The following is a 25409-nucleotide window of genomic DNA, read 5'->3' as shown; positions in this document are numbered from 1 at the left end:
GTTCTTTCCCCGGTTCTTCCAAGAACATTTAGAAAATTTCCAGTAGCCGGCTATGCAAACACATTCAGAATGCCTACCCTCCATGCCGTGAACCTATCGTGGAGAGAAATGCATTCTTAATGTCCAGTCACAATGCTGTGAAGAAAACATTGTCAGTGTCCAGTCACAACACTACAAACCTTTAATAGAGAGCAACACATTCTCAATGCCCAGTCATGAAGCTATGAACCCATCACAGAGAGAAAACATTCTTAATGCCTAGGCACAACACCATGGACCTATCACGGAAAGGAACACATTCTCAATGCCCAGTCCACAATGCTATGACCCCATCATGGCAGCATACTCTCTATACACAGGCAAAACTCTATGAACCCATGATAAAGGGCAACACGCTCTCCAATAACTGTGCACTCATTATGAAGAGCAGGTGGCATGACACCACACTGACCTCCAGTGATGAGAAGGAAACAGCATATCACACCTTTCTTTTCTTTTTTTCTTTTTTTTAGTTTATAGAAAAGTCACCACTCAGTTCTTTTCATGCTTCTACACATGATTCTACCCTGTTCCTTGTCACAAACTTAAATGTTATACCTCATTTCATGAACTAGAGGAAAAGATTTTACTACCCAAATCCATTTCCCAGAGAGTGATTACTCCATAAATTCCTCTCTTCTTGGAATAACAACACCCCTCTCTCTAAGCTACAATGGATATTGTATGTCCAACTATTCTGTTTACAGCATACAGCAAAGAATGAGTCTAGCTGCCCTCACAACAAACACTGGCTGCTGATTCTACATCTGTGGACTCAGATTTCACTTGGAACCCTGCTGAACTCTGTCCAGAACATTTCTGTATCCCTTCCTCACTTAGCCCTCATCTTATGGCCAGAATGTGAAATGTCCATCATATGCTCATATTTGGTCAATTCTCCCCCCCCCCCCCCCGTTGCTGGCTTTGTTTGGAAAGGTGACAGAACCTTTAGGAAAGTGGACCCTTGCTGAAGAGAATTTGTCACTGTGGCTTCACAGTTTGGTCCTACTTCATCTCTCTGTCTCTCTGTCTCTGTCTCTGTCTCTCTGTGTCTCTCTCCTATGTGTGGGTAAAATGTAATCACTCTGCTTTCTGACTACTCAGCCTGCTTCTGGCTCCTGCTGCCATCTCTTTGCTACCATTTCCCACAGGCCCCTTTCCACTCTAAGTTGCTGTTTGTCAAGGTTACCTACCACAGTAGCAGAAACATGGATAATAGACCTTGCTACTCGGTTCGATCTAATTTCAATTGTTCACATCAGTAACAAGCAGAAAAATTAGTACCTTCCTCTCGTCTTCTCTGCCTAACATGCCTCTGAGTCTCTACTGCTCCCAAATTTCATGCCACTGCTGATATAGCAACTACAGTCTGGAGAGAAGAAACCTGGGAAATGGGCATGGCTTGGCCTGAGGGTGAGCACATCTTGCACTCTTAGGAAAGTGGCAGGTGAGGAAATTCTGCAGAACAACTCAGCTGTAGGGAGGCAGGACAATGGCTCTGCCTGGAACCCACCCACTTCTCAGTGTCTCCAAAGTGGAGCCCACTAAGACAATCCGGGTCACTGTCTAACTCTGCTGAACCTGAGATAGCATATCATAGACCCACTTCTTAAGTAACCAAAATGAAAACATTGATCTATTCAACCTATTATTGAAGATACATTCTTGAAAGCTCCTTCTAAATGTGATTCCGGCATTCCTTAAACATGTCACTTGTTTTCTATGAGAAATTATATCACACCAAAATTCATGGACATCAAGCGAGCATAAATATACTAACAAACAATCATATCATAAAATAATTAATATAGAATAATAAAAATATGAACTTACATGTTTGGATAAATTGGGACTCTTTGAATCAACATCATATCTGAAAAATTAAAGCATAAAATTCAAATTATTTCCACAAAATAGAGCTAAGATAATGCTTGCTAGAACACACAAACATAAAAATTACTTTGAACAATAACCAACGGGACATTAAAAGTCACACATTTTACGTTTCCAAATCTGACACCTCTGACACCAGAGACAGAATCGACTGGAGTTTCACATAACCAAAATTATGAACCCTATTGCTTGAGAAGCTGCAAATTTATCTTTTCTTTGAATCAGCAGTATCCAAGTGCCACTCAAATGACTTCAAAACCTCTTTAAAATGGAACATTTTTCTCTGGTTATGAAAAAATAAGCATTTCTTGCTAACAGGCTAGGCACGTTATACACATTATAATTCTTCTCTAATAGCGTGAATGCTATTCCTAGAGTTGACAATTCACTGGTAACAGAAACTACCTTTTCCCAAACATTGGACTCAGGGAAACTGTGTTTAATGTAAACGGGAATGAGTTTACATGGGAACATGATGAATACTGGTTTTAACCAGTTGCTACTGGAAATAGATGATCTTCTAGAGAGAATCCAAAATGACTCCCTGGCCTAGATTGATGGACATGGCCAAAATAATCTCAGCATGTCGGGCTCCTGGATGAGATAATAAATACTGCTCTAGCACTAGTCTTCCTAACCTTTTTACACTCCTCATGCTTAACTTCTTACCAGAACTGAAGGCCACCTTTTCAGGTTAGTTTTCTCTCTCATCTAAATGGCCTTTTCACAGAAGATAGCATCTCAACCAATGTTAGGGAAAAAAAAAAGAGAGAGAGAAAGGAAAAGGGAAGTGTATTTCATTGAGTGTACCAGTATGCCTTCTATGCCCAGTGCCCAGTATACCCAGTACAGCCTATGTGCCCAGTATACCCCACCCCAAATGGCCAGTGTACACTCATTGTGTTCCCAGTTTACCAAGACTGGGAATAGAGATAATTACTGCCGGATGAAAAACATTTACACCAAACTAGTTTTACAACCTCATGGTGCAAACCCACCTCAGAAGAACGAGAGAACCCTGTCCTTCTTGCTGAGGCATGCTCATTAATTTCAACAGCTGTGTTCCAGAATTGAAATCAGCAAAACACCCACCTCTGCTACAGAGTTATAGATGTTAGCACAGAAATAGTTCTTAGCCAAGGAATGACAAAGTCTAGATGGTTAAAGGGTGACATTAAAATAAATAACCACAATTCTTTTTCTTTTTCTTTTTTTCAAGACAGAGTTTCCCTGTGCAGTCTTGGCTGTCCTGGACTCACTCTATAGACCAGGCTGGCCTCAAACTTACAAAGATCCTCTTGCCTAAACACTTTTATCCCAAGTGCTGGGATTAAAGGTGTGGCCAACACTGCCCAGCTAAAGATAACTTCAGTTTCTGTGGGGGTTTTTGTTTGTTTTGTTTCTGTTTTTTGTTTTGTTTTTTGAAACAGGGTTTCTCTGTGTAGTCTTTGCTGTCCTGGACTCACTGTGTAGACCAGGCTGGCCTTGAACTCACAGAAATCTGCCTGCCTCTGCCTCCCCAAGTGGTGGGATTGTTAAAGGGTAACATTAAAATAAATAACCACAATTATTAACACTAGATCTGAATCAAAGCTGTGCTAGGTCCTTCTCCACTACCACCTCAGAACAATGTCCTCTATGGTACTGTGGTCTGGGGCCACAAACGAAATTAAATGGGAAAGGCCCATGTTTTCATCATGACATTACCTTCAAAAATAGGAGTCTTTGCCTACTTAACAAAGCTCTTATTTTTTACTCTACTTCCCCAAAGTCGGAAAGTCTACATAATCTCTCTGGAGATCTTAGATCATCTGCTAGTCTATAAAGCATTAAAAATTTCCATGATATAGGACTTGCTGTGAAGGGATAAGGACATGAACCCACACACAAAACCTTTGAGCCAAAATTTGTCGTGCCTTCAAGATGTCCAGGGACAAAGATGGAGCAAAGATTGATGGAATGCTCAAACAAAAACTGGCCCTCTTTGAGGCCCATCTCATGGGAGAGAACCAATCCCTGACACTATTAAAGTTACTCTGCTATGCTAGTAGACAGGAGCCTAGCGTAACTCCTCTGAGAGGCTTCACACAGAAGCTGATGGAGACAGATGCAGAGACCCACAGCCAAACATTAGAGCTTGGGGAGTCCTGTGGAAGAGTTGGGGGAATGAGTGAAGGAGCCAGAGGAGTCAAGGACTGTACAAGAAGACCTACAGAGTCAACCAGCCTGGGCCCATGGGGGTTCACAGAGCCTGAACAACCAACCAAAGAACATGCATGGACTGGTGCTAGGAACCCCTGCACATATGTAGCAAATGCACAGTTTAGTCTTCATATGGATCCCCCAACAACTGGAGCAGGGTCACTCTCTGACTCTGATGCCTCCCTTTGGGTCATGTTCTCCTAACTGGGCTGTCATGTCTTCTTCCTTGGTAGGAGAGAGTGTGCCTGGTCCTGAAGTGACTTAATGTGCCAGGGCAGGTTGGTATGAGAGGGACCTCTGAGAAGGGGAGGGGAGAATGAGGGGTAAGAGTGTGTGAGGGGGGACTGGGAGGAGAACAGGTGGTGCTGCAACCAGGATGTAAAGTGAATGAACAAATAATGTTTTAAATGGCCGTGATTATTCTTTCTTCTTATTTTTTATTGCAGAACCAGAAAATGCACCCAGAGCTCCATGTGTGTAAATATTAGGCAAAGTGCTTTTAGAGAGAGCCATGTACCCAGACTCTTAATCCTTTATTTTTTTTTCATTTAAAAAATAAATTTATATTGAGTGAAGTCTCACTACATTTCTAGGGCTATCCTTGAACCTGAGACGCTGCTACCTCAGCCTGTTGAGCAGCAGGATTCCAGCAGGAGCCACCAGCCCTAGCTATGTTTCTCTTTTAATGGAGTCTTCTTTCTAACTTTTCTAAAAAGATGAGGACTGTCGGGTCCTCACAGCTTAGAACACAACCGCTGCACACTGTATGGCCACAATGAGAGAATATATGGCAGGGCAGGAAGGCCAGGAGTCACCCGGGAGGTTCATCCCTCTGGGACCATGGTAGGAATTTTATTAAAGGTAATTTTGTCAACAACTGCTTCCTGATATTGAAGCTTTCATCAAGAGAGTCATGAACTTTTAGGCACTTGGGTAAACTGAGTTGGGGATACTGGCGATACTGAGGGTGCAGGGTATACTGGATACACTGGTTATGTTGGGCAGAATGCTTATTCTGGGCACACTGGGCATACAGGATGCACCGGAACACTTAACGAGCTCCACTTCCCTTTTCCTTTCTCTCTTTTTTCCTATCTCTGATTGAGATGCTCTCTTCCATGAAGAGATTTTATTTAGGTGAGAGAGAAAGCATTGCCTGACACAATCTCTCCTTTGGATGAATCTTAAAAGTTATCTTTCTAACAAAAAGGAGCAGATGTTAGCTACAATTGTTTCTGTTTTCGTATGATTGCAACTATCATCTCAAGTGGATCCTCAGTCGTATCCCATGATGCAGAGCTCAAGAGCTACCGATGGCCATGGAGACAAACTATGGCCCAGCGACAAGTCCAGTATTCCTAAATAAGACATACAGGCCATTCCTCAGATGGGAGTTTCCTTCTACTTTCCAGATCATGTGGCTGAGTTAGCTTCAGAATCTGAACTGCCTGCGAGGAGTGTAAGAAAAATCTCACCTATCCAGGGATGGAATAGCCACTCTTAGGGTACCAGAGGGAGCGAGGGAAATCAAGAAAAGTTCTAGGAAGGATTTTCTGTGAGCTGAGTCTGCTTCATTCTGGGTCAGTCACCACAAGAAGAGCAAGCTGCTTTCAATATCCCTAATGCTGGTACTTAGGGAAACTCTACATTTTTTGCAGGATTAAAGTCCACATCTCTGCCTATAAACTCTCTCTCCCTTCCTGTGCTTCCTTCTCTTCTGGAAGTCCTGGAACAATGGAGGGAAAAGCAAAAAAAAAATAATTAAAAATAAAGAGCCCCCTGACAAATGCATAAGATTGTTTTACTAAAAAGGTGATTGAAAGTTCGTGAAATTAGGACTTCACATTGTTGTTAGGCAAGGGAGAAGATCGGAATGGACATACTGGAACAATAGTCTATTATAAACAATAGTTTATTTGCCCCATAAAAATGTTGAAATCCTTCAAAGTAAGGGTGTATTAATGTTATACATGTCATGATCACCACTGTCTGTCTGCTCAAGAAATATTTTACTGGGCCAGTGAAATCTAGAGTCATGAATCTCTTTTGGGGTTCAGTCTTCATGTGAAAGAATGGGTAAAAGGGTCCTATGTTCTCTCTGTACCCTGGCATCTCTCACAGTGACTGGGCAATTCTATGCCAATTCTAAAAGTCACTGTGGTACGTGCAGCCTTTTCTACCAATAATAAAGTTTTCAGCTACACTAATAGGGCATTTATGGGACGACTCTATTATTACAGTGCTGGGAATAGTGAAAGTAAACATCAAAGCTTTACACATTAGGTCCAGGAGATAAGGATGTTCTTATGCTGCAAAACTTATAAATATTAAACACATATAAAAAGTCAATCACAATCAGAACAGCAGAAGGTACATGGCATAAGCAAAACGGTAACAGACTGGACCAGTCGCCTCAGGAATACAGGCAGGTTCTATCTATCTATCTATCTATCTATCTATCTATCTATCTATCTATCTATCTATCCATCCATCCACCCACCTACCTACCTATCATCTTTGTCTCTCTATGTCTGTCTTTATCCATCTCTCCCTTGTTCCCTAAATTTTTCCTATGCACAGAAAAATAGAACCGTAAATTTTTCATAATATGCCTTGCTAAGATATGCTGTGTTTATGTGTGTGTGTGTGTGTGTGTGTGTGTGTGTGTGTGTGTGTGTGTGTGTGATTTTTAGGAACTGATCCAGGGCTTCTATCACACCAACCAAGAGTCATGCCACTGAGGTCTCAAGAACAGACACTCAGAACTGTTTTACTTCTCTGATTCTGTACTATCAGCTATATCGGTAAATCTTCGTTCTCAGCTTGCAGCCACTCAGGAAGCACACCTCTGCATGCATCTTTGAGGTTTCTAACCAGGCTTAACTGAGGAGGGAAGAAGGCCCTCCTCGAATAGGTGTGGCCTGATTCCATGGGGCAGGGCTCCGAACTAGACATAAGAGTAAAAGAGAAACTGCAGATAAGTACTGGCTGCTGCCTGCCTCTGCTTCCTGCTCAGCATCACAGACCAAACGGCTCAAGCCAACATGCCATCCAGAGACAGACATCATTCCTCTGAACTGTGAGGCAAAATGAACCATTCCTCCCTAGTTGCTTTCTGAGATGTTTTGTCACAGCAACAAGAGTATACCAGCATAAATCAACTAAATCCAAGACAATCCAGACAGTCACTTCCAGCTCTTTGCAGGCTACTCAACACCGGCATGCTATAGAGGGGTGATTCTCGCACCGCATCTGGCCACGTCATACTGGGGTGCTCTGGAGGGCTGATCCCTGCAGGCATTTTCTGGGCACTGCACACTGGTGTGTTACCGATGAGCACCCTTTAAACAGCTGTCAGTGTCAGTGCATTGGAAGGAGTACTCTCAGCTCTCTAAGTCATCATAGGACACTTTGTCCACTCATTGTTCTCTGAGTTGTTTAAGATTAGCATACATTTTTTTAACAAGCTATACACTTAGAAGAGAAAATGTAAAAGCCAACCACATGCCATATATATGTATATATCTAATGAAGAAATGAAGGCTTCGCTTATTCATTTTGTTTATATCATGAAAAAGATCACAGTATACAAAGTAGCCTAATATCAAAGTGAAAGGATTATATGAGACATTTCAATAAAATAAATCAACAGAACGAAATGCCAGAAGTACCCATGAACTGACAATGTGTGAGTTGCTTTCCTTGAGCTCTGCAGCTAGCACTTTCTAGTTTTTCTAGTTTTTTCAAATATATAAAATTGAGATATTATTTGAACTAAAATTCTGAAATTTTAATGAAGCGTTATTTAATTCAATCTTCCAGAATACCTTCGTTGTTCAAGGACTATTTGGTTTCTGTGAGACCTGTACTTTCTAGGTGGTTGCAGTTATGGTATATCAGTCAGCCTGCCTTAGTTATTTTCCTTTTCACATCATTTTACCTGTTCCTGAAACAGCCACAGCAATGAGTACTAGATAAGGAATGATGTGCAGGACATGAACCCAAAATGCCAGTAAAGGAGGACAAAGGGTGACAGCAGGGAAGAAAGCATGTAAGCTGTCACCTGCCAAAAGTAATGGGTGTCTGTCATCAGACAGCAACCAAACCCCATGGGAAATAGTTCTAACAGTCAGAGAAAAACAAACAAACAACAACAACAAAAATCAGAGATCAGAGAAGTAACAAGGACTGTACATTTCCAGGATTAGTGTCAACAAATCAGAACACATAATGGGTAGTTCAGTGGGTTTTCTTTTATACTTGACTCTCAGTACTTTATCCCCAAATGCAAATCAGAGTCATAATAGATGACACTGCATTGCAAATAGGGACACTGTTCCAGGTTACCTGTATCGGTAAGAGTAGTCAGTAGAAATGAGCATCCATAAATGGTAAAATACATTATAGTCTTGCAATAAAAATCATGTAGCCCTCCAAAATAAAGGAATTATAAAGCTATTTTGTGGCACAGAAAAATACGTGAAAACTTAAAGATACAGTAAAATACATTTGCCTCAATTCCCATATGTATATCGGGGTTTAAAGAGGCTCTGATGGCTGACACAGTGAATTACTTATCAGCCTTTTTTATTGTAATAACGGAATTTTTATTTTGCAAATAGTTGTATCACTTCACGTTTATAATAAATAGCTATTACTTTTAAGTGAAAGAAAATAATGTGGGTAGATGTAAAAGGGAGAAAAACAAAAGGGAAACAGAACAAAGAGTGATGAATTGGTGACTGGTTTTAGGATAAAATCAAAGAGGAAAAGTTGAGGTGGTACCATGATTCTGTGAGAGAAGAGTTTGAGAAGCAGGTGCTGTAAGCTCTGAGCGAGGGGAGCAGCGAGCCACCTTCAGATGCTTTTCATTAGGTGTTAAGTAACAACACCACAGCCCCCATGGCCAAGGGTGGGCAGAAGCCATTGTTGTGCTGTGCTTTCATCTCTCATTGCCCTCATTTGATTATTTGGAAAGAGGCTTAGGGGAAATAAAAGCCTAATGTGAATATCGCAAATTTTGCTTGCTAAATCTGATGAAAATCCAGCACCCTTGAAAGAAAGCATTACAGATTATTTTGTTACACTTATTTCAGAGTAAAATAAAAACAAGTACTAGCAGGAAAGAACTTCTTTATGTTAGGAGGAAATAAGATAGTGTCATCTTTTGTTGTTAAAAAGTACTTATAGGTATTGAGAGGATAGCATGATTTTTTTCAATGATTTGAACAAGCATTAACCTTTTAAAATACTTTTATATTCATATGCATTCATTTTTTATATACAAAGCAAACAGTACATTTATATTACACAGAGCATCTTAAATACAAATACACATACTTTTCTGCCTCCATGTTTCCTTGTACCCATTTCCAGACCCTGTAGAACAAGGACTCATTTATAGCTGATAACACCTTTAGTACAAAAAAAAGGCACAATGTTTTCTGTTGACAGGGAGTTGAACTTGGCAATAGTACTTTAATATGCTTGGTTCAGTGTCAAAATGAGAAAAATACATAATACCAAAAAAAAAAAAAAAAAAAAAAAAAAGAATGCTAGCTCTGTAACCCTTGGCCTTAAAAGCATGAAGTCTCAAGGGAAGCCATCAAGCGACAGAGATACAGTGCTAGGCTAGCAAGCCATAAGTATTAGCAAGTCATCTGCCATTAGCCATTAAGCAGATGTGTTCCTTATAGTACTCTAAGGTTGAAGAAGCCCACTGGTACAGGTAGGTTTGAGAGAAAGCCCAGCAAGACTAAGCTGTTCATTCACCTATTCAAATCATATTTCAAAACAGTAGAATAAAAGAGCTGTGATCAGTAGATCAGTACTGTGCCTCAGCCTCTGGATAAATAGAATAGAGCTGCCTTTGTGTGGGACAGGAGGGTACTCTGGGCCATCTACACAATCCAGAGTGTGCTACTCAAGCAGTATTTAAACACCACATTTGTAATGCCCTGTTTTAGTAGAACTTACAAATCAAAGCGAAGATTCTCTCTTTCTTCAAAGAAATAGTCCAGAATAAACTTTCTTACAAAATCAGGATTCAAAGTATTATCAATCACTTCAGTTCTTCCAAACTAGAGATAGAAATAGAAAGGTGCAGAGGTTAAAAACAAACCAAAGTACAACGTACAGTACTAAGTGTCAATTTTCCTTTAAAAAATGAGTAACGAACACCCAGTTGACTTGATCAAATACATTTCCAGAGAAAAAGGCCTGAAGATCAAACCATCACTCAAAGTTGCTCAGGGAAGGAAGCATCAGTTCACTCTAAACTCAGCTACCCTGTGTAGGACACGTTGCTGTGATAGTACATCACCCTCCTTTTTGCTAGTTTGCAAACCAAATTCCTTTCCAACTTAAAGATTCCATGTATTCAATAAATTTATTTTTGAATGAAGCACTTTATAAAAATTCAGACAGAAAACATGTATTCTTAATTAGTGGGGTCAAATACCAGCCTCAACTTTTATAGAAAACAGCACTTCACACACTAAGGTCTATTACACATGTGTTAGCAGAAACTCTTGTAATTATTCTGCACTTAGAGAACAAACATTACTTAATTTCATTTAGATCATCATGTTACAAGGACATGTACCAATCTTGTATGTTTCTAAACAATGGAAATTCTTCAGGTTAGAAAAAATATGTTTCTCCATTTTGAGGAAGTGGAAATCAGAGAACAAAAGTGCAATTTGGACTTCTCTCCTCTACATGCGAAAGAAAGCCATTAGACAGTCAGCACAAATACACATATCACAATTGCTTTTGCCCTCAGTGAATAGTCTTCACCTCCAACTGTCATTTTAATGAGGGGATTTTAACCTTAGCTGTGAATCCATTATGCAATCAAGCAGGCAGGCTGTCTCGCTGGAGAACCTGTTTTTATTAAGGTTCCAGGAAGTATTATCTTTTTAATAGAAAAATGAAGAATCAAGCTCATCCATTCAATTCGAAGGCCAGAGGCTTCCTCGAGCTTTATATTAAAATGATTTTAAAAATTAATTTAATAAAAAGTATTTATTTGAGTTATGGGCAACTATAACTATAATTGCTCTCTCACAAAGATAATTTTCCCACTGTACAACACTTTATGTCATGGACCAATATCACATGGACAAACTGTAGTCCACGGTTACTGTTTGTACGTGAAGTGTGTCCTTGCAAGAGGCTCATACACTTAAAGGTTGTTCTCCAGCTTGTGGAACCATTTTGAAAGGTTCTAGAAAATTCAGGAGGTGAACCTAGGGGACAAATTGAGTCACTAGAGTTGGGACCTTAGAGATATTTATTCCCAGTCCCTACCTTTCTTCCTGTGACCCTTTTATCTGTTTGCTGCCTGCCATACGAACTACTTGCCCCTCAGGATTTCCCACAATCCTCTTTAGGTAGCTTACATGAGGAATTCTAGTCACAGTGACTATGCCAGACAACAGGGCTCTTGCTGTGACTAAGCTTAATACAGGGTGCTTAGACGTTTGAAGCAGGTTTGTGAGAGGAACATGGAAGAGTTTGGAGAGATATGCCAGAGAAGCTCTAGAGTATCATTTCTGAACTTGTAGGTCATAGGAGTCTCCTAAGACCACCAGCAATATCAGACATTTTCTTCACAATTCATAACAGCAGGAAAATTACGGTAATGAGGTAGCAACAAAAGTAATTTTATGGTGGAGGTCAGCACAACATGAGGAACTGTAGTAAAGGGTCACAGCATTAGAGAGGTTGAGAACCTCTGCTCTAGAGCATTGTAAACAGAGCTTAGTGGACGGTTCTGATGACCAGCGTACTGATAGAAATGAGAACAGTAAAGGTTGCTGTCTGGCATGGAACTTGCAGAGAGCTACTGTTCATAAGGTTCTAGACACATGTGACAACTACAAGTAGAAACTGGACTAGAGCCATGCCTGTTACACTATAAAAATTAAAAAAAGGAAAATGATCTAAGTTTTGTCCATGCCGTAAATGAGGCTGAATTCCAAAATAATGGACTAATTGATTTGGTGGATGAAATTCCTCGACAGCACACATTTGTGCTATGGCGTGGGTTTTGATGGCTTATTTAAAGCCAGGTTTATAGTGAGAGCCAAGAGTGAAAAGAGTAAGGCAAAGCGATTTGGAAGAGCCCCCTGATCAGGAAAGGAGCAAATTGGAAGTGAAGAACATGCAGAGTAGGGTTTCTAAGGAGAGAAGCACCGTTAAGAAAGATGCCATGCAGTCAGGTGTGATCTTATCACACCTTAAATTCCAGCACCCAGGAGGCAGAGAGATCAGCGGATCTCTGCAAGCCAGCCAGAACTACAAAGCAAGACCCTGTCTCAAAAATAAAAAAACAAACAAACAAAAATCCCAAACAAACCAAGCCACGCATTTAGTGTGAACACAACAGGAATGATGCCCTGAAAGCCGCTCAGGCTCACTGTAGGCTCCATGTTATACAATTGTAAATGCACTTGAAAGGAGTTTGCTTGAGAAGAGAGATTCTACCGGGTACACTGTTTCTACACAGCCATCTATGGATGGCCTCCTGTGTTCAGACCCACACACCCAGAAGCAGCTATAGCCATGGTCCAAGAGAATCTGGACCCTCACCGCTTCCAACTTCTGAACCCAAAACGGCTTCCAAACCCAAGTGGAAAGCCTTGAGCCTCGGAGGCATCCCGCTCAAACAGAACTCCACCTTTGCCCATACTCCCCAACACCTATCCCTCGTTTGAACTTCAACCCAGATCTGTCCTGAGAAGGAAACTGAAAGAGTGAAATGTCCTAGCAGAGGTTCTACTGAATTGCTGGCTCACAATCCCTCAGTTCAGTAGCCACTAGCACCCTTACTGGTATGTTTCTTGTGAGCAGCAGTGGAGGCTGAGTATATTCTGCTACCTCTACTGAAGATTAATGTCCAGCTATTAAAATTTTGGCATTACCGAATTAAAGTGGAAGTTTTTTGGTTTCTTTGGAAACCCAGTGGTGTCATGTGTATATGTTTTTTGTTTTGGTGCCAAGTGTTGGAATGTGGGAATGTTTTTTCCCCCTGTGAAAAGACATGTGATGTTTGTCAGCTGGAAACTACCTCGTGAGGGGCATGGTTTTTGTGAGCTGCAAAACATTCTTGTGTGGGCTCTGAGAAGGAATAAAAGAAGCACACAGACAGTGAGGCAACGCTCTGATATCCTGATGACTGAGTTTGGTAATCCCCAAAGAATCCATCTACCATTATCAGCAGGAAGAAGCTAAAAGAGGTCCACAGTCCCTTCCCCTACTAATCTCCTTCCTGAGGTCAGGGTGTGGGAAGGGAGGTAGAGATGTTTAAGACCATTAAATAAAGCAGGTGTCTGAAAAATCTAAGCCTACAGCAAACCATCTATAAATCGTGACTATATCTGTCTCAATACGTCTTCAGACACAAGGCCCTGACATTGCTTGGGGGGATGTCAGCCATGGCCTTCACGATGCTAAATTCAGTGTCAGGGGCGCTCACCTCATTTGGCCTCTCTGCCTATCTGACATAGCCTATCACTCCATCCTTCCCGAAGCATACTTTTCCAGCTTTTTGCCTTCATGATTGGCTACACTTTCCTTGTATCTAACATCCTTAGGCATTCAATTCCACCTTTACAGAACCCACTTCTAGGCTCTCATCTCCCGGTATGCACTCTTCTGCTAGATAGAGTCATCAATTCTTGTATTCACACGTGTCCTCTCCAAAACTCAAGTATTATCTTGTGATGATTTAAGGGTCATAAACTTTCCTCCCCTGAAAATGGGATTAAGGCCCATCACTTACCCACTTCCACCTTCTACCATGTTAAACAACAACAACAACAACAACAAAAACACTACCAAGATCCTCATTAAAAGGCACTTTGATCTTGAATTTCCCAGCCTCCAGTGAGAAAACAAACTTCAGTATTTTATAAGTTACACTGCCTCTGGCATTCTTTCATAGCATTACAAAAGAGACTAAGACTCTCCATGTGACTTTATGACTCACCTACTTGACAGTGACCTCTAAGTCTATGTGACCAGCCCAGGTCACCTTAGTGCAGACTCATGCATACAGCTGTTTTCTTGAGTTTCACATCTGGTAGTCTTATAGGCTCTTCAACATCATCATCATCCAGTAATAGAACATGACTCGTGCCATCTCTAATCCTGGCACTTTGCCCTACTTGCTGCCAATCAGTGATTTTATACTGCACTATCCAAACATAAAGGGAAGTTACTTATACCAACAACTTCCTGTTTAACCTACCAATGCCTCTTCATCACTACTCCCTAAATTATCAATTTTAACTTCAAAACATAGTCTCACAATGGTCTGCTTGATAATTCCCTATTACCAATTTAAATTCAAGATTATTGTCTTACTGTGGACTATCTCAGGGGTTTTCAACTCTTATCTCTGTCTCTCCTGTTTTCACTGCAAATTACCCCATATCCAACAATCAGAATCATGCTTAAATAATATAAATATTATGCCTTTTCAGCAGACTAAAAGACCTAATGGCTTCACAGAGCACATCAGAAAAATTCTTTTTGGTCTATGGGACTTGGCTTCTCTCAATGATAATCACTACATTTTTAGATTTATTTCATTTTATTTTGTTTTATTATTTTACTTTATTTATCTCTCTGAGCCTGGTCACCTCAGTATATTTTTAGTTCTGTTTATTATCCTGATATTTTCATTTTTCTTTACAACCCAATAAAATTCCATTGTGTGGCCACATTTTCATTATCCATTCATCAACTGACGGATATTTGGACTGGTTTCCTTTCCTGGCTCCTGTAATAGAGTATTAACGAACACTGATGAGCAAGTACCCATGCGGGAGAATGCAGAGCCCTCTAAGTATGTTACAGATGCTTCCTACAGCAGATCTATTTTTACATTTTTGAGAACCTCCATGTGGTGTCCAGAAGTACTGCATAAGTTTATGCTCTCATCAATAAAAATAAGGGTTCCTTTTCCCCATATCCTTGATAGCATTATAGTTTCGTTTTTGGTAATTGCCATTTTGACTGGTGTGAGACACCACTTCAAAGCTGTTTCTATTTGAATTTCCCATATAATTGAGGATGTTGAATGTTGAATGATATTTACCAGCCATTTCTTTCTTTCTTTTTTTTTTTTCAAATACTGGTTGTTAAGTTTCATGGTGCATTTATTGACTACATTATTTTATTTTCTATAAATCCTGCTTTTAAACAAGGTTTATCTATTCATGTATTTTATATACTTGAACTCTCTGTCTTCATGAACATCAGGAGGAGGAGTCAGATCCCATTATAGATAATTGTGAGTCACCATGTGGTTGCTGGGAATTGAACTCAGGACCTCTGGAATAACATTCAAGTGCTCTTAACCACTGAGCCATCTCTCTAGCCCCTGTTTGTTTTCTTGATGATCAGTGTTTTTGAGTTCTTTGACTATTCTACATATTAATCCCTAGTTAGATGAACAGTTGGCAAAGATTTTTCTCCCATCCTAAGGGCTATCTCCTCACTAACTAACAGTTTCTTCTGATGTATAGAAGCTTTATAATTTCATGAGGATCCATTTGTTGATTATTGATCATATTCAGAAAGTCCTTTTCAGTAACTATGTCTACTTAATTTCCTCAAAAAGTTTCAGGCTTTCAGGTCTCATGCAAATGTCATTGATGCAGCTGGAGTTGATTTTGTACAGAGTTAGAGGTAATAATCTACTTTCATTCCAATTTTTAGATATCCAGTTTTCCCAGCACCATTTGTTGATATTACTGTATTGTTTCCAATGAGCTATTTTGTGCATCTTGATCAAAAATCAGGTGGCTATAGTTGTGAGATGGATCACAACAGGGTGAATATACGTATAACTCAGAGAGATGTGACAGCATGCACAAGACCTGCTCAGGTTCAAACAAGACAAAACTCCCAGCACTGAGAAGGGAAAGTGGAGACAAAGCTTCATCCTTTACTAAGAAGCTATTTGCCACTCATACCTGATAGCAATGATAAAATCCCAGTGGGTAATGTGAAAATCTAGTATCACTGGATATTTGGAGAAAAGGCCTCATGCCCAGAAGTCAGAGGTTGGACAACACAAAACAAACTTTTAAATCAACTAATTATTAAAGTGCTTCAGGGGAGAAGTACTAGAAATAATATTCAGCATCTCCTTTCTTTTGACATCAGATATATCTGTTATGTTCTGAGAGGGATGTTTTCAGGGTGCAGCTGGGTCCAGTGAGTAACAGTGACACAATAGAAAATTCACCAGAACGAGTCCAATCTTAAGTCAACTATTATGTGACAGGAAACATTTATTCTTACTGAGCTGCAGAGGACAGACTATCAGACAGAAGAACTAGCAAACTCTGCCGGGCAGACAGACAATTAGAACAGACAAGTCAGATGCATTCAGTGAGAAAATTCCACTTAGAGCTATAAACCTTTAGGCAGCATGGGAGAATAGAAGATGTTGAATACACACAAAGACACACACATACACACATATGCATGCACACACACACGGGAATGCACACTCCCATGCACACACATGCACATGCATGCACACACACGCATATACTCATGTAAACGTACATATGTGCTCTCTCCCCCTCTCTCTCTTTCTCTCTCTGTCTCTCTTGGCTTACATCCTTATTCTCTTGCTCTTAAATGTTAACCTCTAGCCTCATCAGAGAGTGCATGTCCCTCTTCCTTTGAGGGAAAGAGACAAAGAAGGGTCATACAGCTCATTACCCCACACACTTAAAAAACAAATCAACAATCTGAAGTTCATTTCTTTCTGGGATGACAGGTGAGAAAGCTGAGCCTCTATTAGGAACTTCCACTGTTTCTGATCAGTGAGGTGTGGCTATGAGGATGCAAAAGGAGAAGCCATGTGACTTCCTTGTAATAATCTTGCTAAAATCAATGTTTTACATACGGGACTGTTTTGATTTTTAGAAATTTATCTGAAGTGTTAGGCATTAAAAAAAAAATGACCTTCACTATATCTCTTTAACTTTCATACATAAAATACAGAAGAGACTAAACTCCATCAACTTGCAAGTTCCATTATTTTAAAAGTTTATCCAAAACAAACTGTTTTTAAAGTAAATCATATTTTTAAAAAAAATAAAAATATTTGATAGGGTTGCTTTCCACATTTTTTTTTTATTTCTAGATATCAATACTAGGATTAGTTAGTGTCATAATTTAACACCTACAGAGAAACAACTGAGTGATTTACATGGGGGCTCTTAGTAGAGAGTACAAGTTATGTTTATGACATATCAGGTAGATATTAGCTTATATATGATACATGTTTTTCAATGAATTATGTTCATCCCAACCAACAGAATTACTAGTCAAATAAGCTGTTTTTTTTTTCTTCCTCCAAAATACAGTGTTTGGGGAAACGTTATTCAAAACAAAATCAGCATAAATGAGATTACTTAAATATGCCAGTAATTTTAGAATATATCATTGTAAAAGAGGTGGTTATCTAAAATTGAATTGATGATAATTTTGAAAAATATGCAGTCTGGAGAGGCAGAGCAAAATGGTCATTAAGATCCTACAGGATTCATTCCCTACAAACACACGAGGTAGAATGGCTGTTCACGTCCCAAACTATCTTCCCACGAGCTAATAACACCAGATGAGAAGGTACAGCGCCTGGTTTTAGGGGATGGAAAAGAAGAGACTCAGAAGAGGTGGAGAAGGTAAGAAGGAAAGAGCTGGCCGGTGTCTTCCCTTCCATAATTCTAAAGAGCAAAAAGCAAGATGCAGGACTTGAAGGAAGGAGAGTGACTTACATGCTGTCCATGAAATTTACACTGAGCATCAGGCTCACCATTCTGAAGTCTACTGCCATGCAGGGCACCACCTCCTCTCTCCATCCCTCTGCTAGCGTTCACAGACTGACTAAGTGAAACTCATCACCTAATAACCGGCTTCCTCCACCCGCGTCCCCACCCCCACTCCCTTGTCAACAAAGAGAGCAGTGAGAATTCAGTGCTGGGATCACTACAGTGAGAAGCAACAGTGAGCTCCATATCCAGGCCAGAACTGGCAGGTGGAGTCTCCAAGCCTGCCACAGAGTCCGTCCGGAACCTGTATGCTGATTGGTCAGACTCAAGTTCTGGCACACACCACTGCCAATTCTACAATGGGTTTGTGGCACAATTCCCTGCCCAAAATGCTCAGGTCCAGATGCTGCGAGATTCAGATATGACCCAGTTTTATATTAGTCTTGAGGGCAAAGGCCTGTCTTCATCATGCCTCCCCAGCCTCAGGTCATTGCAGCCATCCTCAAGAGGGGTAACAGCAGAGTTCTGCATTAAGAGCACCAGGCTGACATCTAAATGTCCTAGTGAGACACACTCACATTTTGTCCTATATTACTATAGCTGTGGTGTGGGCTAATGCGCACCGCTGAGACTACATAGGTCCTTGCAGCTATGGAATTAGGGTATGACCCAGTTTGCTGTCCGCTCTGGAGGACAAGAAGCAGGCTTCTCCACACCATTTCAAAACCGCAAGGCTACTCACTCGCTGTAGGGCAGGGTACCAGCACAGGCTTTTGCCTAGACCCACAACAGGCCACGGAAGCCTAAAAATGAGTAGAGCCATTCACTGGCCAGTGTCCACAGTTGGGACCTTTGGAAGAGGACCAAAACCAAGGAGAGATGTCACTCCAGTCCACCAGGCTTCTCTCCTGGCCATACTTTGTGGCTACAGTGATCCAGGGTCATAAATTTACCTCAGCTTTAGACATTCGATAGCAGAATGGGCCTTGGTCAAACCTGATGCCACACAGTACTCAGTGGGCTATTTTGCAGGCTGTGGCACACTTCGGTGAATTTGTGGCTGGAAGTGTGGCATTGAATTCTGCAGCTGATCCATCCACGGTGATACCAATACTATCTGGACAATTACAGTTATTACTGCAACTCCGAAACTTCATAAGGCATAAAGTATAAGGTCGACTCTACACCCAAGGAGATGCTCAGAGCATCAGACTACCCTTTTTAGGTTCTACCCTAACAAGCTAATATACAGTGAGTGACAGCCAACCACAGATCTGGGGCTAGTCTGAGCTTCGTTCATTCTGTAGTGCAAAAGCAATCATCACACTGGCTTGCTGCAAACCTAGACTTGAGCCACAACTTGAAGTCTCCTAAAAAGGAAGCAGAAAGTAAAATGCTTACATTTCTAGAAAAACAGGCACAGACAGTGCCAGACTACAATGCCTGGAATAAAACCTTAATTCTTCTTTGAGCAGAAAACACCCCCCCCCACAAGAGTCAAGAATTTTTAGGGAAATCATGACATCACCTAACAGTTAAAATAAGATGAAAGAAACCAATGAAACAATACCTGTATGGGCAAAGGCTTCAAGAATTTAATCAGCTATTCTAAGGAAACTCAGCATGGGTCAAGGCATAACAAAGAAACAATTCAATCCACCAACAAAGAAACCTGGGAGAGGGAAGAAATTAAAAGAAAAAAAAAACTCCAAAATTACTGAGCTGAAAAATAGATGGAGTGAAAGTAAAACTGTAATAGAAAGATACTGATAGTACAGATTAAACAGAGAGAATTAGTGAATTCAAAGGCAAGCTATTGGAAAATACACAAAGGGATAAAGAGAAAAAGAGAAGGAGGAGGAATTAACAAAAGATAGACAGCATCACAAAGTAGATATTCTGGGAATTGGGGTTCCAGAGGGACAGGAGCGTGGGAAAGAGAAAGAAGAGTTTCCAAAGAGATGTTAAGGGAACTCTTTCCAAACCAATAGAGGGATGTAAATATCCAGGTTACAGAACATCAAAGGCCATCACATTTAATTCAATAGCCTACCTTTGGGGACCTTGTAGAGGAGGTCAGGTCTTTGGGAGCATGTCCATTACAGGAGTATTGTTGGCCCTCTCTTGCCACCATGAAGGGAACAGGCTTTCTGTGTCAGACATTCTTGTCCCATGTACCATGTGACCCAAAGAAACAAGGCTATATAACCACAGAAGGAAACCTCAGAAACCATGGGTTAAAGCACCCACATGTCCCGTCTGATATATTTTCCACATTGATAGAATGCCAACACACAATTTAAAATACCTCCATCACTATACAAGACAGCAGAAGACAAGGATACAAAGTGTGGCGTATACAATTACAAATTCTTTTAAAATTTGGAGTACATCTTTCCAGGCCCTTCTGGCTTTACAGGCTTCTGTGGGATAATCAAGTGTTACCTAATAGGGCTTCCTGCATAAGTAACTTGAGCTTTCTCCCTTTAAGATTTCAATACCCTCTCTGTGTATGTATGTATGTGTTTCTGTATTGTATTTATACACTTGGAGTTAGTATGTCGGTTGAGTTTTTCTTTTTTGTGTGTTTGTCATTTTGTTGTTGAAGTCACCTTTCTTCTTTCAGCAGGGGTATTTGCTATGTCCGGAATGGGGCTAATTCGTGGTAGGGTTGCCATCTTGGCATCCTCTGGTTTTTCCGGTTTAGCGATGTATCCTCTCTATTTAGGTATTCTGCTTCTTTTCTACAGTCTGGCACAGACTAAGCAACTGTTGGGTTCTGTGCTTCTCTGGTACAGGAAGCCCATACTAGAGAAAGCAGCTGCTCTCTCGTCTCACATTGAATCTTGGGGAACCCATACTCAACTGTACAATTTAAATGTTTAAGAGTAATTCATCGACAGATTTGTTCTAAGGAAATAAATTCTAACTCACAGAATTTAGCAGCATCTTCCAAGTCTCTGTTGGTGTGCAGTCATTTGGGAGATCCCTTCACTCTGTCCATTGCACTGTTATGGCATTTCTATAACTTAGAACATTTTGTATGATTTATAGGTTGGAAAGTATTAAAAAGTCCATTTTTCTAAGAGTTTTTCATGATTTATCACCATTAGGTAAAATATGTTGAAGAAAAGTTAACTATAATAGTGTCAGATACCATTTAAATTTGGGGTTTCAACTACAAATTGTTTTAAGATGATCTTCTATTTATCTCAACTATTTTGCTTCTTATCTTAGCCCATCTTTCCCTGTTATCTAAATGTGATGCATCTCAGAACATGAGCTCATAGTAAGCTAATGCTTTTGATAAATCACCCTTAGTTTAGATAAAAGTACAACAGCTCTATGAGTGAGGTGAAGCTGATATCCAGGTCAGTAAATTTGGTTCTACAGAGAAACCAAAGTTGCTGAGAAAAGTAATTACCTTGAGGTACAAACACTGCATTTTAAAATTATACCCACCGTTCCATCTACACGGTACTCACTAAATGCTGGTGAGATCAATTAATGACTAACTATTTGTGAGTTTATTAAGAAAGGACCTATATTTTCTAAGTCTGATCCGAAATACTTAATATATACTTGGAAGAATTGATACAATCATTTGTTTTGAATGCCCTAACAGTGTGAAATTACAGACTCACGTGAGTATCAGCATGGAGAACACATTCTCCCCAGTGAATGAGCACAGCCCTCACTGGATGGCTCTCACCACACGCTGCCTCCCTGCTTCGTCACAGTCCTCAGAAACTCGGCCTCTTGTGACAAACTCTAATGTTGCTAAGGTCTTTGTTACAGCATTCCACTGTACTGCCCCACACCGCTTCTCAATGAAAATATTTCAAGAGTCTAGGACCATTTCTGTGACCATCTAGACCCTGCACTGTTTTCAAAACAAACCTTCCTTTATTGGCATGGCCCAGGAGGCAGCTGTTACTTCAAGACGAGGCCCTCCTCACACGCAATCTTCCTCTTCTATGTATTAAAGCATAGAAATCAAAAGGAACATTTCAAATTTGCTCCCAGAGGAGTAAAGAGCAACAGTATTAGGCCGAATCACCCAAGATTGCCTAACCACAATCATTTTTTTCCCTTATAAAAATGGCAACTGTATGTGGGTTTCACATGAATGCATCATTTTTCTTCATGTAAGCATTGCATGTACATCAGTGTGGCCTCAGACTGCATTAGCTTTTAGCGGCTGTGTAACGCCACACTTTCTGATTGGATTCCAGGCCAAGTAAACCCCATAGATCATTTCCCACCAATTGCTAGGAAAGCACCAAGAACAGGATTTTATAATGTAGAAAGTTATTACCTGCTACTAGGTAGTTCTTTGTTGTAATTGCTTTTGTTTGTTTGTTTGTTTTTAGAAAAGTTGTCTTCCCTCTCACAATCCCAGTGTGTCCTTAACTGTGCAACATTTGTATGCCAGATATTGCTACTAGCAACTGATATTCCATTACTGGAATAACTGTAGGAGCTGAACTCATCATTCCTTGTGACACACACGCATAGAGTCAGCAAGAATCCAGGCACCTGTCTTTAGGCACAGAATTACCCTGGGAAATGTAAGGGATATAGCTCTCTTTTTCTTAAGCTAAGGAAACTGGCTTTCTTAAGAATTGTTGTGGAGATCAACTATGAAACAGGGTTTAATTGTTGTTGTTCAAGTTCCTTTAGGCGCTAAGTGCTACACCATGCTTATTGCCTACATCTGCGCCTCCTCCCTGTCCTTCCATTTCACTTTCTCACTCATTAGTACTGTCAGCCCATTTCAGACTAACTTGAAAGCGCCTTCTCCTTGCTGTCTAGAGTTGAGTGGAGCTCAGGTGTTGGACACCTTATGGCCATCGGGCTGTGCTGAGTGGGAGGCTTTGAAGAGGAAATATCTACTGCTCACCTAATAAAGTAATGGCACATCCAGGGGAACAGACTCCTGAGACAGAAAGTGGCTTACTGAGGTAAGGATGCTTCTGTGAGTTCATCCCAGTCCCATCTGGGCACAGGGCTCTTCTGCCCTTCTGCCTTCCACTATCTACTGACATGATAAGGTCTCACAAGGCATGTGCCCCTCAATGCCAATACTAAACTTCACATCTTCCAAAATGGGGAGAGGCAAAGACATTCCCCATGGCATATCCAAACTTTGGTGTTCTTTTTTAGAAAAACAAGCAAGCTAAGACAAGCAGTACTTTTCAGCTTTTACCCATGCTTCCACCTGGGCCCTGCTTCTCAGTGTCTTCTCAATTTCTCTTTGGTTTTTTTGTATTGCCTTGTGAATGTGGTTTACTATAACCACCATTTTCTATGTTCTCAAAGACGAACAAGGGAAGAGCAGAACGTTCTATTATATCTCAGTGTTTTATCATAATAATATGCCACCTTTCCTAAATAGCAAGCCTCAGCTTCCTGTATGGCTTTGGATTTTGTTGTTTGGGGTCTTTTTTGTATCAAGCTTCAAAAGGTAATTATAACCTACCCCCAACAACATGAAATTTCTTCACCTTTACAGAGTCAAAATGTAATAGCTAGAATTGGATAAGAATTGTGCATGCAGGAGTAATCTAAGGGTAGCAGTCCCAGACAGCCATAGTTGAAAGTGCCACCCTAGATGTACAACCAAGTGTCACTGGTCATGTTGCTTCTCCATTTGTGCTTCTACTTCCTGGTACAATGATTATACTAACCAACACCTCTTAAGTTTGTTGTAAAACCTTAATTAGCCAATGAATGAAAATGGCTTTAGACAGCCATTATCCATTGGTTATGGAAAAAGAGATGCAAATTATAAAAAAAAAAATCACTTCACTGATAGGGAAATAAAAAAGCATGAGACTATCGTTAACCAAAGGAACTTTGAGTTTGGTTTATTAACATCCAACAACAACAACAACAAAAAAAAAACTTTGGTGCTCTGAGCATTTTATACCATCATTCTTCAAATTCCCCTTATCTAATGAATTTTCTGACTGTGTCATCATTTTGAATTTGCACTGGCTAAGTGTCTGGTTCTCTATGTACTTTGGTTTCCTTATTGGTTACTGAAGCACAGCACTCTTCCACCCTGCGCAGCCTGGCACCAACTTATACTCTCAAGAGTTCTCCACTGCATAGAGCAGGCTAAGGAAAAGGGGAACCCAGAACGGGCTTTTAGAAAGAACAAATGCTTAACCAAATACAAGAACAAATGAGAAAGAGAAAGAGAGAGGGGCGTGGGGCTAGACTTGAGAAGCATTGCAACAGGGAATAGAAAAGACAACCTGTGAGGCTAAGGAGATGGTAAAAACTTTTTGTGCAAGTGACAGGAACCTTGTGCAAGTCCTCAGAAAACCCAGATCAACACATGGTCACATACCTATAGCCCCAGAACTTTGGAGCAAAGAGGTAGGTTCTGGGGGTTCACTAGCCAGCAAGCTTCTGGCACAGTCAGATTGATAAAGAAGTATATCCAATATCCTCTGGTGGCCTCCTTATGCATAGGCATGTTTACACACACACACACACACACACACACACACACACACACACAACACGTACACACAGGATGTGAATTAAAAAAAGATAGTGAAAGTTGGTAAGTTGGTTGTAAAAGAGAAAACACACCTCTGGTTAACTGATTAGATAATGAAGCTCCAGAAAATAAATTAGGACAATTGAAAAAAAAAATGTTGTTAACCATAGTTATAGAAAATATAAAACAGGCATGGGAAAATGGCAGTGACTTGACATTTAAATATGACTAGTTTTGAGGTGACTTTGAAAAACCAATGTGACCAATTGACCAATGGTGGCCATTCCCATTCAAACCACCATAAAGTCACTGAAAGTGTGTGTTGAAGGTACTGTAAGACTGTAGCCCTCTCCCAACCTTTTAATACCTGGAAATGAGGTGAAGAGCTCTGAATTACTTTGTATTTCTGCCAAAGGATATTGCTTCAGCCAAGAAGGTCATGGACTCAAATTTCTGCAACTGTAAAACTAAACATTTGTATTGCTACGATGATTATCTCAAACACCCATTTGTCACAGCAACAGGATGTTGGCTGACATAGGACAGGAAGTTGAGTCATCTTTGCTGCTTTTGTATGCTAACAACCCGGGCTAGCCAGTAGAACTCACGGGAGACAGTCAGAAGAGTCTGATGGAACAAGTTAGAAAAAGCCTGAAATTCTGTAAGCAGAGCTATAATGTTCAGTGCAGAGTTGAGCTGAATGTAGCTAGGAACATGGACAGTAACAATCTGATGGTGGGGTTTCAGATGGAAACCAGAACTCCACTGGGAAATAGAACAAAGGCCTTGCTTCTTATACTATGCCAACTAATTTGAGGCTTTTTGTCCATGTTACAAGACTTCTTGGTGCTTCGAAATTGATGATAATGGACTTGTTTGTTGACAAAGAAAATTCCAAGACAACAAAGCACTTAGTTCCCAGCATGAGCATCACTGGCTGCTTTTAGTCAAATATAAGG

At 40.4% G+C, this 25409-nt stretch overlaps 1 protein-coding gene across 1 annotated transcript in view; it reads right to left on the bottom strand.

Annotated features, from left to right (window-relative positions):
* Nucleotides 1-25409, bottom strand: part of Cpne8 (copine 8) — a 176180-nt gene that overhangs the window by 118380 nt on the left and 32391 nt on the right. The window contains exons 4-5 of the mRNA XM_021645741.2: nucleotides 10111-10214; nucleotides 1873-1912 (exon numbers count right to left, since the gene is read on the bottom strand). Of these exons, the coding sequence (XP_021501416.2) occupies nucleotides 1873-1912; nucleotides 10111-10214 (144 nt within the window). The remainder of the gene's footprint in view (nucleotides 1-1872; nucleotides 1913-10110; nucleotides 10215-25409) is intronic.

This window comes from Meriones unguiculatus, chromosome 8 (genome assembly GCF_030254825.1).
Source record: "Meriones unguiculatus strain TT.TT164.6M chromosome 8, Bangor_MerUng_6.1, whole genome shotgun sequence".
NCBI lineage: Eukaryota > Metazoa > Chordata > Mammalia > Rodentia > Muridae > Meriones > Meriones unguiculatus.
The sequence above is the reverse complement of the archived record's forward strand: the minus strand, read 5'-3'. Positions and strand labels throughout refer to the sequence as shown.